This window comes from Marmota flaviventris, chromosome 10 (genome assembly GCF_047511675.1).
Source record: "Marmota flaviventris isolate mMarFla1 chromosome 10, mMarFla1.hap1, whole genome shotgun sequence".
In the NCBI taxonomy this organism is placed as follows: Eukaryota; Metazoa; Chordata; class Mammalia; order Rodentia; family Sciuridae; genus Marmota; species Marmota flaviventris.
In genome coordinates, this window is record NC_092507.1 from 70,642,344 (window position 1) to 70,659,519 (window position 17,176).

A 17,176-nucleotide genomic window follows, 5' to 3' on the forward strand; every position below is an offset into this window, starting at 1 on the left:
GTGAATCTGGGCATTTCTCCCATTAATTCTTTACAGTTTTTTTTTTTTTAATTGACAGTATTACTAATGTAGAGTTTGAGTCTTAAGTCCAAATCTCATAACTTCTCTGGTAGTGAAAATACTAGTTTTCATGACCAGCTCTACTCTGATAGAAGCATTGTACTGACTGAGTTGTGAAGAAATATGAGTAGCTATGGACAAGAACATCACAAACTCCCAGTATTCTCATGCAAAGTTCAGTATTATTTAATGAAATGCTTTCAGTTTGCTTGATTATCAAAACAATAAAACCATTGTTTTTGACAATTTTGTCTAGCTTGACAGTTCATTTCTAGGGGGAGATTTTCTAAAGTACTATCTCCAGAATTTCAGAAGTCTTGCCTTACCAGGCAGCATTTTTTTTTAATGAATACATTTTGATCAACATAATAGTTTGGATTCATTGTTACATATTCCTACATACACATAATTCCCATAATTGTGTGTGTGTGTATGTATATATATATATATATATATATATATATATATATATATACACACACACACACACACACACACACACACACACACACATATATATTTTCTTCTCTCTAGCTTCCACATATGAGAGAAAACATAAGACCCTTGACTTTCTGAATTTGAATTATTTTGCTCAACATCATGCTCTCCTGTTCCATCCATTTTCCTGCAAATGTCATGATTTTGTTCTTATTTATGGCTGAGTAAAACACTATTGTGCATATATACCATATTTTCTTTATCCATTCATCTGTTGACAGGCATCTAGGCTGTTCCTTAACTGGCTATTGTAAATTCACTGCTATAAACTCGCTATAGTGTACTGACTTTAATTCTTTTGAAAAATGCCATGGAGTAGGATAGCCGGATTATATGGTGGCTCCATTCTTAGTCTTTTGAGGAACCTTCATACCCATTCCAAAGTGGTTGGACTAATTTACAGTCCTAACAACAGCCAATAAGCACAATCATTCCTTTTTCCCTACATCCTTATGAGATTTTATTATTACTGTATTCTTGTATGGATGCCATTGTAACTAGAGTGGGGTGAAATCAGTGTAGTATTGATTTGCTTGTCCCTGATTACTAAAAATGTTGAACATTTTTTCATGTATTTATTGGCCAAACAAAGTTTTTCTTTTGAGAAATGTCTATCTGGTTCATTTGACCTGGCAACTTTTAAATTTGGTAAATTTGGTTTCTCAAGTTCTACCTGACAAGGCACCATTCTCTAGGTCTTTGTACCATTTTTGTAAAAACTTGGGGTATCTGGGATTAGAACAACCTTTCACGATGCCATCCAGTCTGCCCATCTTGATGTACAACCTGTCATCTTATTCTTGTTTGATGTGAGGTATTTTATACTTAAACAATAACTGCCAGTAACTTTTTTCTATATTGTCTTTTTTTGAGTAGCATATGGATGGCATCTGATTCTGTTTGCAATGCTGAATTTAATGGAAGTTTATAAATAAATTATTCCTCCTTTATAAATGCATGTATATGTGTAAATATATGTATATATTGCATTATATTTTGTCTCTGCCATAATACAGAATGTTTAAATGGTTAACATTTGTGCTGCAGTATAGCTTTCTGGCTCATGAAAAATGAAAGCTATCAGCGATCTGGGCAATAAGATTCATCGCCAATAGTCACTAGCAACAGCACACAGCATTTTAATATCAGTGAGGTCCACAGCTAGCAGTAAGAGCTGGTGTAATTGAAAGACGTTTAGGTGCAATCATTCTGCTGTTTGTTCCTTGCCAGATTCAACATGGGATTGTGTGAGTATTTGAAGAAAACAGCGATTTTTCTATATCTTTGGAAGATGTAAAAAGGGTAGATCAGTGCTTAAATGTAAAGAATATGGTAATTTTAAAATCATGTAGCTCTAAAAGAAAAAGGTATTTTATTTGTTGTGGTTGATTAAAGCTTTAGAAATGCTACTCCTTGGTTACAAGTGAACCGATAATTCTGGTCTAATGTTGCCGTGGTAACAACTCATGCTGATATAATTGAGAACATCTTATACATCCTGGCTCGAACATTTTCTCCCTGCCATTTTGAGTTGTTCTGGAGGTATATGAAGGAGGCTAGGATAACTAGCTTGAAAGAAATTAAATCTAGTTATACACATTGTTGGCATTAATCTGACGTTTACTGGTGTTATCTCATGCTGGGCAGTTATGCTTTGCTTCTAGGGGTTTTTCTTTTTAAAACAAAAGAAAGCTCTTCTCATTTTCTGTGTGCTGCATGTTCCAGTGTATGTGTTTACACCATCGGTTCTTCTACCTCTAGAGATTAGCATAACTCCCTTTGCTGTTGGATTGTTGTTTTGAGCAATATGTTTTGGAAGGGTTGATTTTCATCATGAGTGGTAAGTATGCTCTCTGAGACTCTTCAGTTATATATGTATGTGTATATATATATATATTTTAAAATTAACTCTAAGAAGAAAAATATTTTTTAAAGAGACAGTTATAAAGTCAGGACTGCAATGAATTATTACATTTTGTGTTGATGCTTTTGCAATTAGGCATTATAGTATACTGCTTTTAAAAGCCACTGAGACCTGTGAAAAATTAATACCACTATTAGTAGTCTATTAATAATCAGTTTCAGTTTTCTTTATGGTTTGCTTTACTGTATTCATTAGGCATATTAATTGTTATACATTGAATAATAGAAGATTACCCATAATGAGAATTTGTTTTTAGTATCTGATCCTCAAGATAGTTTAACTTTCCTTTGATTAGCTTTGTCATCCTAATACTCATTTTTGTTAGCTTATTTTTTGACTATATTTTTTTAAAAAATACTCATCTTGAAAATAAAATGCTGTCAAAATGTTGTTGATTTTTTCTTTTTTCTTGGATTGCTTTTAACTACAATTCATGGAGAAATTGGGATTTAATAATGAAATAGATGCATTTTGGTTTTGGAGGCTTTGTTACAATTTTTAAGAAATACTTCATTTGGGAAATAATTTATTGAAATAAGTACATTTGTGATGATTAGTCTTCTTTTCTTATCATAATATGATTTATTTTTTAAAATGTGTCCAAAAGTCTTTTCTTTTTTCTTTTGGAGAAAATATACTACAGTATATACTGCAGCTTATCTTAGGGCAAAAGCTGTTCCTTTCAAGCCAAACCTGCTGCTAAAAATAGATATCCTGTTGTTAGAGTGAGAAATGTTTGCTCAGAGCATAATTCATTAGCATCTTTTCACTTAACTAAAAATGAAGCTGTTTAGAAGTTAACCTCTGATTCAGATATCATTTTTAGAAGTAAAATATGATTTCTCTGATAACATAATGGTTCTAAAATTTGTATTGAAAAGATTTGGAATTGGAATTTTGACCTAGGAGATTTGGGTTTTTGTTGTAAAATGATAAAATTCAAAGTCAAGGAACCTTTTCTTGGAGATCACCTCATTATCACCAATGCATTCTTTATCCTGCTGCAATACAACATAAACCACTTCACTGCTATTATATATTTGTTTACAGAGTGATATCATATGCTAAAAGCACATTTTTTACATGTACAATATTAAGAATTGCCCACGTTATTATTTTTCAGTTTTCAATACAGACCTTCTAATCTAGTGTTTTAAGTCTGGACTAATATTATAAAATCAACATGTGAGCATAATTTCTGTAATATGAAAACGAGGCTACCTCGTCATGCTACTTGTCTTTGAATCAGTACAATGTGTGTTTTTTCTTTGAAAGTTGGGCATATAACCTAGAATCTTTAGGTAACCACTATGAGTTATGGAGGTTTTATAATATGATGTGTTGTTTTTGGCTGAAGAAAATTGTTGCTGCTTCTCTATTGCTTCATTTTAAAGCTATGGATTAGAGACAGTATTTTCTATCATGGCCTTTCCTTATAGTCTTTTTCTTCCACAATAATGGTGATGATAAGAAATTGACATTCAATTTTTTCAAGATTAAATTCAGTTTCAACTAATTTTACTTCTGTTGCAAGTGGTTAAATGCCCTAGCCACTTCAAAATATGGAAAATTACAAGTGAGGTGTGGTTTTATTTGTAGAAATAAGCAAATGCTAGACCTTTTTTTCTAAGTCTACAACTATGCCTCTGGTGTTTATGTGTGTGTGGTATTTTTTCTAGTTATAAAGCTATTCTTTTTTTTCTTTTTTCCTGATAATTAAAGGTTAGTTTTCTCTGGGAATCTAGCTTTGGCTTTCTTATAATGCTACGTTCTCTCTGAATGATCTCATCCATGGCTACATCTTCAATCATTACCTGAACATTCAGTTCAAAAGTGAATTTTGTCTCCCATCCCAAAATTTGTTGCTTTATCATTATTTTAATTTCTGTTAATGATCTCATTGTCCATGAAAGAAGTAAAAACAGAAACCTTGTTTCTTACTCCCAGACACGCACTTAGTTATTAGTTCTATTGATTGTATATCAGAAATCATTCCATTTTTCTCCAGTCTACCTGACAATGAAAATGTTTCTAGATCAGACATTCTATATCTCTTCTCAACCCTATTGCAATAACTGTCTCACTCTTCTTCCAGCTTCCAGTTTATATCCCTCCAGATCATTTTTCACACTACAAATTTTAAATTGCTGATGTGCCATTTCTTAACCCAAATTGAAAATTTTCCAGTTACTTTATTTGCATCTGTTTCATAAATTTTAACCTAGCCATACATTACTATATGTAAATCCTTGCTACTTTTACATGTTTATATTATATTCTTTATCATAAAAATTCTGAGAATCACTATGCTTTGCAGTGCTTCCATTATTGATCATGTAGAATTAGGAGATTTCCCTATACTCTCAAAGTAGCTTTAAACTATAAAAATTATTATATTATATTGAATTATAAATTTACAATTTGGTGTCTGAGCTCTAAATTTTGAACTCCTTAAGTCAAGGCTAGTGCCTTGTTTATGTGTGTTTTCAGTGGCAACCCTGGTATTTCCTACATAATAAGGATCCCATAAATACTGTAGAATAAATGAATGACTAAATAGTAGTCACTTTTTATAAATAAGAATACTTCTCATGTTATCATTGAAAACTATCAGTTGTGTGTTTTGATTCAGAAAATACAGTAATCATAATGTTTACTTATCATTCCGGCATCATCGTTGTAGCATGAAGTCAGATAAAATGATTAATAAAATAAATAGTACCAATCAGAACTTTTATCTTTCTAGTACTTAAAATATGAGTTGTAAGTCTAAAAAGAGCTAAAAATTATTTTTTTTTCTCACTAATACTCCTTTTTTGTGAATCTTTTGCTCCTACTAAGGAAACAAGTGTTGCCAAGAAATTTACAAAACCCTTTAAAAATCAGTTTAATTGTCTTAAGGCCATTTTGACTAGAAGAATTTATCAGTTACTCGACTAGACTAAAACAGACAAAAATGCAGATGTTATGAGACTGCAGAGTTATCTCATGCAGCTCAAAGGCATAAAGTAGAGTTGAGCTTTACCAGTTGGGATTTGGAAAGCTGCCTGGAATCACAGCAGCACCTTTCTCGGTTTTTCTCTCAGAGATCACATGACTTCTTTATTTTCTCCTTGTATCTGCTTTATTATCTTCACAGTGTAGAACAGGTTTCTCTGCTGCTTGTACAAGATTGAGCTTAGTCATCTGACAGATTCAGAGTCCATGTGTGTTCCTGGCTTATCAACATAACTAGCATCACTATATCAAAACCTTAGGTGAGGAATAGCAGGGAGGAAGAGGTAGAGAAAGGGTGGTCAGTACTAAATTCCAGTTAGGAAAAATAAGTGCTGTGTTCTGTTGCACAATAGGGTATCTATAGAAAATGATAATGTATTAAATACTTTTTTTAAAAAGCAAGAGGAAGGAATTTTGAATGTTCTCACTGCAAAAAAAAAAAAAAATAGTAAAAGTTTGAGGAGATAGATTTGCTTAGCCTGATTTGAACATTCTACAATGTATCCATGTATCAAAACATCACATGGTATCCTATAAAAATATCCTAGGTGAGAACTCTGGCCCAGCTATAATTGAGGTAAATCTCTGAAAAAGGCATTAATCTGCTATGAATCCCAGGAATGTTCCAGACTTGAGCACAAGCAGTTAATTCTGCCGTGTAGATATTGACTGAAAATATAAAATCACAAAACTGGGAAAACCACATCCTGGAATTAAAGTTTGTGGGGCAGGGAGCAGGCGGTGGATTTGCCCAGAAATGTAAGGATCACATGGATGATCAACTACTAAAGTCTAACTAACAGTTTTACTTTGAGTAGTTTGCCCTCATGGAAAAGAAAGAAATAACTGTTTTACTCTCACTAATTCAGAGAGATGAAGCTTTAAAAAAAAAAAAAAAAAAGACTGTGGAAAAAGTGAGTAAAAGACCCAACACTGCTAATTGCTTTCACTCTTAAACAGTTATATTGGGACAATCAAGAATTTATTAGGTTATTTCAAGTTGAAAACATGATCTCACTTTTTCCAGCTATGACAGGGCTCCACCCTGATATGATGTGTATCACCACCAGCAAAGAAACCCTATAGTTCTGCTACCTTCACAGTGCTGAAGTTCACTGGATTATTCAGCTGATAATATAAATATGTATAAACTGAAAGATTGGATGAAGTGATTCTAAAAGTACCTAAATAGGAAGTGAAAGCATCCAAAGAAAAATAGGTACTTTATTTGGTTGAAGATTTTTTTATAGTACTGGGGATAGAATCCTAGGCCTCATGCATGCTAAGTAAGCACTCTACACTGAGCTACATCCCCAGCCCTCAACTACCTTATTTGGGAACATTTATAAAGGTTTGCAAAACTACTCAAGATTTGCAAAACTTATCATTCTTCATGAAAGAAAAAATGAGAAAAGCAACTATATGGAGCCTAAAAAAGAATTGTAGCCCATTAAAGGATAAAAATCACAGCCTACAAAAGGAAGGGAATAAACTTATTGTTTTAAAAATGTTTGTATGGAAGGGTCTAAACATACAAAATTACAGAGAGCATCTGGATATCAAGCAAACATGGAATCTGTAAATTAACACATGATAGAAAGGATAAAACAAGACCAGGATGAGAAGAGCTGAGAATCAGGCAGGAATGGAAAAGAAGCATAATAATGTGAAAGGCTTGCTGTGGTGCCAGTAAACCTGCCATAAATGGAATGTAAATCTGCAGTAAAGACAATAAAGAGCACAATAGTCACTGTAGGAAAGTAAATTAATTATGTAAAGAACTATCCTGATCAGCATTCCAGAATATAGGGGAAATGGACAAAATAAAAATTATGAGTTGAAAAGTGTATTAGATAAACATAGGACATTCTACGAAATGAATAACATTCTCATAAAACAGATGTGAATTATTCTGTTATTCTCAGAATATAAAAAACACAGAAATAAAAAACATGACTTTAGCCAGGTGTGGTGGCACATTGTAATACCAGTGACTTGGAAAGCTAAGGCAGGAGGATCACAAGTTCAGAGCCAACCTCAGCAACTTAGGCCCTAAGCAACCCAGTGAGATCGTGTCTCTAAATAAAATATTTTAGAAAGGGGTGGGGATATGGCTCAGTGGTTGAGAACTCTGATTTCAATCCCAAGTACCAAAAAAGCAACAACAACAAAAAGGACTTTACCTGGAAGCTCAGGAAACTGAGGCAGGGGGATCACACAGTTAGTTGAAGCCAGCCTCAGCAATTCAGTGAGACCCTAAGTAACTGAGTGAGACCCTGCCTCAAAACATTAAAAAAAAAAAAAAAATGCTCGGGATGTAGCTCAGTGGTAAAGCATCCCTGGATTCAATTCCTAGTACCAAAACAAAAACAAAACAACATAATGACTTCAGAAAACATTTTGTGTCTGTGTGTGCTGAGAATGAACCCACAGCCTTGAACTTATCTGTACACCCAAAGCAGGAAAACTTCCTAAAAGAGAAAAAAACTGAAGCTGTAGATTAAAAACACTCATTGTGTTTCAACAAAATTACCAAAGACCCCAGCACTTAAGCATATCCTGGAGAAATTTTTGGTTTTCAAGAATATTAAATGAATTCCACAAACATGTAGTTCTTTGCATCTTACAGCTTAACACGAAACTTGTCCTATAAAGAAAAAAAATACAAGATTGGAGACAAGATCTTTCTAGGGAAAAAAAAATTACTGAAATGCAACAGCACCTCAACATGCTGAATAAGCTATAACAAGCATCTCTTTAAATGAATTCCTGAATTTAAAGAAGTCCCAGTGCAAAAAAGGAAGTGGTAAATGAAAACCCACAGCTATAAGAGGAGCATACTTTGCCGTCAGATTTTCATCCCTTGTTGACCAAAGGACTTTCATTTTAAATGATCTCACAAAGATAAAAAACAAGTTCTTTGGATGATGCAATTTGGGATTTCTTTGACTGCTTTATAAAGCCGGTGTCCTGCAAGGATCATAACTTCAGTGAAATTACATATTAGAAAATACAACCTCTGCAAACACAGGGCAAAAGGGAAGCCTGTATTTCTTAACTTGGGTTCCTGGAGGCAGGAGAGGAATGTGTACATGTAGATGTGGAATGTCTCTCCTGAGTATTCATAATCATCTGCTTCCCCTCAAGTGGGTTTCAGGTTTTAATCTGTATTAATAGTGTGGTCAAGGAAGCACCAATAAAAATACATCATCAAAACAGTTCTAGGTTAGTAATATATACAGAAGCTAGTACAAAATCCTGTACTGGAATAAATCCTCAGTCAAGCCCTTCAGGTTTTTCCACAGATAAAGCTCCACTAAACTTTAAGTTCACAGTCCAGAAATAAAACAAACACACATATACATTGACTATGTATGATATTCATACACAGTATTAGACTCTTAGAAGAATGTAAGATAGTAGAATTGTCACAGGTGGACAGATTACCATTTAAAATTAATAACATAAAAAGAAAAAATGTTGTATACATCTGTAATAAAGCCTCAAAATATATAAAATAAAACAGACCCACTTAAAAGGAGAAATTACAAAATATAAGATTTACAGATATATAGATGTATATAGAAAGAATTTTTACCCAAGCAATTGGAGAGTATTTACAAAGTTGATTATATAACCAAATATTCAACAAATTGCAAAGAATTGAATACAGGTCACAGTCTCTGACCACAAGGCAATTAACTGCACTCAATAATCAAAAACTAATTAAACTAATAAGCATACAACTGCATATGTGAAGACTTAAAAATTCAAATAATTTGAGTCAAATGTTAACTCAATAGAAATTTAAATCCAAAACTATGGAGTATAGAGATGAATTTTTAAATGTATAACTTCATAAAAGAGAGACTTTCATGATGTAAGAATTCAGGTAAACAAGTTAGGAAAAGCACAGGATGGTTAATCAAAGGAAGAAAAACTGATAAAAAGACCTGATAAAAGACTGAGCAAAGATCAGTGGAATAGAAAACAAAGGTACATAAGAGCCAAAGGTTAATTCATGGAAAGTGCTTTTAAAAGAACTGATTAGAACCATGCCTGTTTAAAAAAATTGAGTCAGTTAAAGTTTTATTTAAAACATAACAAAATTAGGATCAGACAGTGCTATAGTAAAGTCCTAAGAAATAATAAGGGAACAAAAAATTCAGTATTGTGCATTCTTCCAGAGAATTGAAAAAGAGGTATTCTCTAATTCATTTATTGAGTCTGGTAAAGTATTACAAGCACAGTACAGGTAAAGCAACTTAGTTTAAAAAATTTTCTCTGAAGTGAGAAATAGGAAAAAGAGGCCTACTGTCATTGTTTCTACATCATTTAACTGTTAGTCAGATCCTGCACAGTAAGACAAGAAAAAGATGGAGAGAGCAGAATTGTCATTATCATAGATACTGTGTGATTGTCTACACAGAAAATTCAGGAGAAACTTCCAGTGTGATTTTAGCACTGATAAGAGTCTTGACAAGACTGCCAGGTAAAAGATCAGTGTGTAAACACATTTGTGTTCTCTACGTCAGCAACAAACAGAAAAGGTAATTAAAAAAAAATTTCCCTTTTACGATAGCAACCAAAACCCTAAAGAACCTAGGAATAAATTAATAAAAAAGTAACAAGTCCTTTACAGAAAAAATTATATATTTTTTCCTGAGATATTTATTTAGTGTTACAAGATTTGTCATTATACCCATTAGATTAGCAAATATTGAAAAGTCTGACATTAACATGTTTTGTTGAGGATATGAAACCTTAAAGATGTGGGAATATAAATTAACCTAACAATTTATTGAGCCATTTGTTACTATGTTGATAATGAGCATTCCCTATCCTCTAGAGGTACAATCCTACTTCTACACTGTTGGGCAACAAAAAAGAATATTTGAATTCAGAACTGTCTGGAAAATCTTCAGCATATAATTGTGGTAGATATATTTCCATGAGAAAATTTTCAGTAAACAAGGAATGAAACTGCATTTCAAAGATTGCCTGGGTCATTAGTTTTATGGCTAAGTATAAACTTTCATGACAAAATCCTACAGGAAGTTCCTTATATATCTTAGATGGCCTAAATGGATGCATCCCCAGGAAGAGAGCAGGTTGGGAGAGAAAGCACATACATATGCTAAGTTGTGAATGACTACACTGCAGATTTAGTGTATTCATCTGTTATTATAAATGTTAACCAAATAAGTTAATATAGTTTTCTAGGATTTATTTATAATCAGATATATTTAATGTGTATTCAAATATATGTCTCATAAAGGTTTTATATTTTTCCGTATAAAAACTATAAACAAAGGGCTTCCATGGCTTAGGCTTAGTGAGTCAGTCGGTTATATTGTTCACTTGTAACCAAGGCTTGATAAAGAATCAGCTAATAGGAAAGCAAAAGAGTGAAATAGACATTAGCATAGGAAATACAATTTTTATTTCTTACTAAATTTCCAAATACTCAACTTTTATTTCTTACTAAATTTCCAAATGCTTTACTTTAATCTTTATAGAAAGACTGATATCTTAGAAATCAAAAGTAGGCATGGTGCTATCCAATACACTGCACAAATATAATTACAGCATTAAAATTGCTTTTATACCCACTATGGTTTTTAAGATTTAGTGAATTTGCTTTGAATGATCATGGTTGAATATGGTGAAACAAACAAAGCACCCCTCAGCAAAGTGAATACAATTATCCTTTAGATTTAATGGACATAATGTTATAATTTGTTAACAAGTTTCCAGAGTAGTGTTTTTGTTGGTTAATATACATCTCTCCAAAGAATTTCTTGTAATCCTTATATAAAACATTTTTGATATCTGTGCTCAAGTATTTTTATATTTTATTTCTTCGTGTAATATACCAGCAAACATATGGATGGGTAATGTATTGTGAGTATGTTATTTTATATGTTATTTATTTAATCTTAAATTTATTTATATTCTTTTTGATCAAGCACGCAAATCATCAGATGCATCTGGTAGGAAACCACTTTTTTACAGAATAATCCTATTACTTTGATTTGATAAGTTCCATTTTTATGAAGTACTTTGCGGCCATCAGAATATTTTATATTTAGTTTTTTTATGAGTTCTGTTTGTCAAATGATTTATAGTACACTGTGTACATGTGGGGAGGAGACAGTATTCTCAGAAATATACCAAGTAGAGAACTCTAAAGAGTTTAATATTTGAAGGATGGGTGGCAGAGGACACACTAATATATTCTATTAGATTACACTTTCCAGAGGGTTTGGAAGAGATTGTCCTCTTCTGTTATTTGTTAATAGAATTTGGTATTTTCATAGGTAACTTACTTGAGTTTCCATCCTGTTTTTGCTTTCTGGCATAGACTAAATAACTCTTAAATAGAATAGTGCTTTTAATAAGATGAAGCAGGGAGATGATGATTTAATTGCAAAGAGAATAGGGGACACATGTATTATAATCTGTTTAGTAATAAATTTTTAAACACTTACTATAAAAAAAGATACCAGTAAAAACACACAGTAATAGTTTATAGTACTTGCTCTTTTCCTAATAGGAAGTTTTAGAGGAATGGTCCTTTCCCTTACTCCCTGCATTAGCAATAAAAGTTTAAAATATTTAGACCCTAGGCTGGTGTAGCTCATTGGAAGAGGGCTTTCAAGTGTGAGGCCCTGGGTTCAATGCCCAGCACTACAAAAATAAAATATTTAGGCAGAGCTGTTCCCCCATCATTCCTACGTTACTCCATCTGGCTCCTCTTTCCCTTAGCAAGTGTTCATACCTTCTATATCCCAGAAGAAATGAGTCTAGTAACTGTGAACAAACAGGTTACTCCCCTTCCTTCCCACACACTGAAAACCATCACCATGACAAACAAGTATGTCCATGATTGGGCACCTGCTGGCACTTCACCTCCCACTGCTGTTGTGCACTCATAACCTATGCCCCATCTGTCACAAGTCAGTTGCCATTTCCTAGTTAAGCCATGCTCTCCTCCATGTGTTTTACACAGATCACCTCATCTAGAATGTCTTCTTTTGTAACTTTATCTGCCAGAGGGACCCTTTATTTTTCAAGTTTGCATGTGAATGTTATGTACTCTGTTATGCTTATGTTACTATGGAAGAATTTCTTCTTGCAAACAGTCTTGTAATTGCCTTCCATTTTAGTACTTGCCACATTGCTTTATTATGTCTCCCCACTTTAGTTTCTCATCTCCTTAATGGAAGTTATATTTATTCTTTGGAGTATTCAGAGTCTCCATCAGTATCAGACAGTACTAACAGATGCTCAATAAACCAGCACAAAACATGTGGAATACCTTGAAAGATGTGTCTTTCAAAAGGGTATAACAAATTTCTTTCCTGTAGTAGAGTTTGACTGGTTAACAGAAGTCCAGAGATGGTTTTACAATAGTTACAGGATATGTATTTTAATATTTGCTTCTTCATATTGTTAGCTCTATTGCAATGAGGAGTTAAATTTGTTTTCAAGGAAAATTGGTATGATATTGACTCTGATACAAAACAATAGTTGTTAGTTTTATTTACCATTTAATTTTTAAATGTCCTACTTGAAAACATGCAATTAACTGATTTTCTACCTTAACATTTTATTTATGCAAATATTATTTTGGGAAAATGTGTATCACTGACTTAATGCTAATATGTCATTTTTATGAGTGTAATTTAATCATTGTTTAATTTATTTTCTGGACACAGCTTCCTCCTCTTCAGAAATATCTGGTAGGCAACTACTTTTTAATAAAACAAATGTTACCTTTAAAACTTTTAATTTGGTTGTTTGCAAGTTTTTATTCTCTTCTTTTAGTATTTTTATTTAGCATATTGTTAATAAAGTACTTTGGTTGGTGAAGGAAATGCTTTGTTTAATGTTGGATTTTATATATTTATGCAGATATTGTAGTTTTTTTATGTGATGATGTTTTATAAATGATAAGTACAGTACCATGAAGCAGAGGAAGTTGTACCAAGTAGTAGAAGGTAGATTATTACACACCACTTACCTAGTGAGATTATCCAAACTAATGAATGTTTTCTTTTTTTAAAAAAAAAAAAAGTCCATATACTATTATAAATTTTGAGTGAAATAGCTGACATTTTATTTGGGGTTTGCTTTAAGAAGTTTTTATTATATTTTTTTTCTATTTTCAGTTTGTTTCCTTTCTATTTTTCTGACATATGTTGAATAAAAGTTGAATAGTGTTGTGCTTTTACTATAAAAAGGCCATAAAGAGGGAAGTAAAATTTATCACATTACTAAGAGACCAGAGTCTTCAACATCTAGAGTAGTTGTCATCTGCATAGTAATACACTTATAAATTCTTCATATATAAAAGATAACCTCTTTTAAGAGTTAAATAATGGCACACTATAACTCACTACATATTCTTGTTTTGATAAGAAGTTATCTAGCATATTTCACACAATGTTGCAAAATGCTAATAAATTTGCTGAGTGTTATTAAACATTCATTGTAGAATTATCTGAATAAAAGATAAAGTTGTACCACACTTGAATTTTTAGTCAATTTTCTTAATGTTTAAAATGAACTTTGTAAGCCAGGCTCAATGACAACTGTAATCCCAAGGCCTCAGGAGCCTGAGGCAGGAGGATTTCAAATTCAGTCAATTTACAATCTCAGCAACTTAGTGAGACCCTATCTCAAAATAGAAATAAAAAGGACTGGGGATGAAGCTTAGTTGTAAAGCACCCCTGGGTCCAATCCCCAGTTTAAAAAAAATAGAATGAATTTTGTAATCTGATTTTTAACTATGACCTGTGTGTAAACATACAAAAATATTGCGAAAAGCAAGGAGAGTAAGAATTAAGTTGTGGATTTTGGACTTGTGGAAATGCATATAAATAGTTGTTTCTTCTTCCTTCACCTCATGAATATGGGTGAATATTCTTACAAGCACAGGAACATTCACCTGGGTGAACATATAGGTTCCTTTGCAAGCTTATCACTTTCAGAATGCAATGATGCAAACTGAAGAGAAAATTAATTTATTTGGAAAACAATTATAATTGTAAATGCAAAATAATGAATTGAGTTAATTTTTGGTGTGTTCTTACTTTTGTAATACCTAGTTTGCCCCATTATTAACCAATACAGAATAAAATATGTTTTCAGAAAAATCTTTGAGGTACTTTTTCCTAAGGAGAAGTATTAATTACTGTAAGATGCTTTTGTTGGTAGGTACCCATGAACACACATAAATATTAGAACCAATATTCTATCTATGTCTCCAAAAACTGTGGCTGTTTCAGGCTATCACAGTGGTTTAAGTGATTAACTATAGATAAGGCTTATATATTAGAACATAAGCAAACTAAAAAATTGAGAACCTCAAAACATATGCTTTTAAAGGAACTCTGGATTAATTGTGATATAGTACAGTGTTTGAGTCTAGCTGTCGCTCTCACCTCTTGTTTTATTAACTGATAACATCTTGTATCCTTGGATTGAAATTTTAAAAATAACCAAAGAAAAGCATTTAGAAATTAAATCCACCAATGTCTAAAAATAATAAAATTTACAGTAAATCATGTGGTTCTTGATGTGCTTTTGTTTTAGGATTATTCATAATTCAGTGTATTGTGAAAAATATTACTTTTTATGTTTGTTTTCTTCTGTTTATTAGGTGTATGTTTTTATCTTTATTTTTACAAAGAGTTGATTATATTTATCTTTGCTTCTAAATAGAGTATATATATTAGAGATTTCATATTTGTATATATATTTATAAGACAAAAACATTTCTCAGGAACACTTTTTTTAATGGAATTATTTAATGACTTAATTAATGGCCATCCTTACTCTAAAAAAGGAATTGCCTTATATGTTGAATAAATTCACAAAATTTAATATCTTTGATTAATACACATTTTAAGTAATTTTCTACATGAAACCTTTATGAGATGTATTGTTTTCTTTCTACAGTGCTACTTGACAGTAAAAGTCAGAATATTGATGAGTACCAAGAGTATTCCAAAGAATTTCCCAAATATCATCTTAGTAAATAAAATTAAGAAACCCCAGAAATTTTTCTTATAGCTCATCACCAGACTTGGAAAGGAAAATTTTGTTTTTTCCTACTTACTATCTTTGGTAAAGACTGCCATTCCTTTCTTTGATCAGTTATTTTTTCTTAACTCTAAATCCACTTTGCATAAAATGACAGGAGAAGCTGAAATAAGATGTTAGACATTTTTCTTTGATTCTCTTCCTTGTCTTCAAATTCTCATGCAGGCATCTGGAGAATTTATATTTCAACTTGTTGTGCAAGTTCTATATATAAAACTAAAAATATTTTTCAAAAGAAATTTGAGGTATATTTTTTGAGGTTCACAAGTTGTGATTTCTTAAAAGACCATTACATTTTGTAATTAATTATGTTTTGATTTATTTTATAGCTGCCATTTCCAAATCAAGGCCATGTGCAGATATGTCTGTTCCAGGCAAAAAAAAAAAAAAAAAAAAAAAAAACCTCACAAAACCCAAACATACAAACAACCATAAACCCAACTTACTTATAAAACCACTCTTCTTCAATTGTAAATAGTACATTAGCTTTTAGATTTAAGATAACTTGAATCACCCTTTATGTAAGAATTTTCCACCCTGGGAGGAATTAGATCATATTTGGTTAATTATATGCAACTATTTGATTCATTATTTTGGTGCATGAGATTTTTTATACAATGAAAAGATTCTAATTTTAAAAATTAATTTTCTTAAAATAGTTTTGAAAATATTTTATATCAATGCTAGTTTATAGAAAGTAGTAAAATAATGTCTTCAGAAATGCATACCTAGTGTTACTTAAAAACTAATGTCTGCTTCTGATGCCTGTCAACATCATTTAAATTGCAAAACATTTTAGAATGCCAACAGCTTTTTTGGTTAGTTACAGTGATACAGTAAGATCTTTTCCAAAGATATTACATTGAGGATAAAGAAGGCAATAATAATGTGCATCTCAGAATGGCTCAATTTAAAACCGTTTCATAATTAGGGATCTTAAAGAATTTGTGAGTCTTCACTTCCTCTTTTAATGCTGTCTTCACCATCATGATCATCAATCAGTATTTCTGAAATAAATGCCAACGTGCCGATCCAATTTTACTTTGTCTTCAACTTTTTACTATTTCAACACTACTTAAATCCTGTTTTTATCATTTTCTTCTTTATAGATTGAGATAGAGAAATATTGGGAAATTTCTGAACAACAAATTAAAATAATTATTTCTTGTATAATCAGGTTTTATTCTCATTCCTAACTACAAGAACATGAACACATCTTGATGATGACATTTTATCTATGGGAAGACAGATAAGCAGAGAATACTTTTAAATGATTGGTCATTTAATTAACAAATTTAAAACTTTAAACCACAGCTCTATAAAATATGTGGTTATTATTGATCAATATATAAGCATCTGGTTTTGAATTGCTTTAGTGCAAGTTTTAAAGTAGGCATTCAAATATTTAGAATGAGATTTTAAAGTGGTTTAGATTTTTTTGTTTATGTTTTGTTTTCAAGCCACTGTGGATATCCTTTACATGTTGTTAGTCTCTGGTTTCTCCTTTTCTCTCCTTTAGTAGTGAGAATGCAAATCTAATAACACAAATTCTCATAACCTGAAAACAGTCCTTTTTTTAAAACCAAT

General features: G+C 31.8%; 1 protein-coding gene across 4 annotated transcripts in view; it reads left to right on the forward strand.

The window, feature by feature from the left end:
- Nucleotides 1-17,176, forward strand: part of Prkacb (protein kinase cAMP-activated catalytic subunit beta) — a 110,686-nt gene that overhangs the window by 63,195 nt on the left and 30,315 nt on the right. Inside the window, exon 1 of one of the 4 annotated variants that reach the window (XM_027935171.3) lies at nucleotides 1,757-1,805. The exons of the other annotated variants lie outside the window; for them this stretch is intronic. Coding sequence (XP_027790972.1) covers nucleotides 1,796-1,805 — 10 coding nt within the window. The 5' untranslated portion in view covers nucleotides 1,757-1,795. Of the gene's footprint in view, nucleotides 1-1,756; nucleotides 1,806-17,176 lie in introns of those variants that run through there. 4 annotated transcript variants of the gene reach the window in all.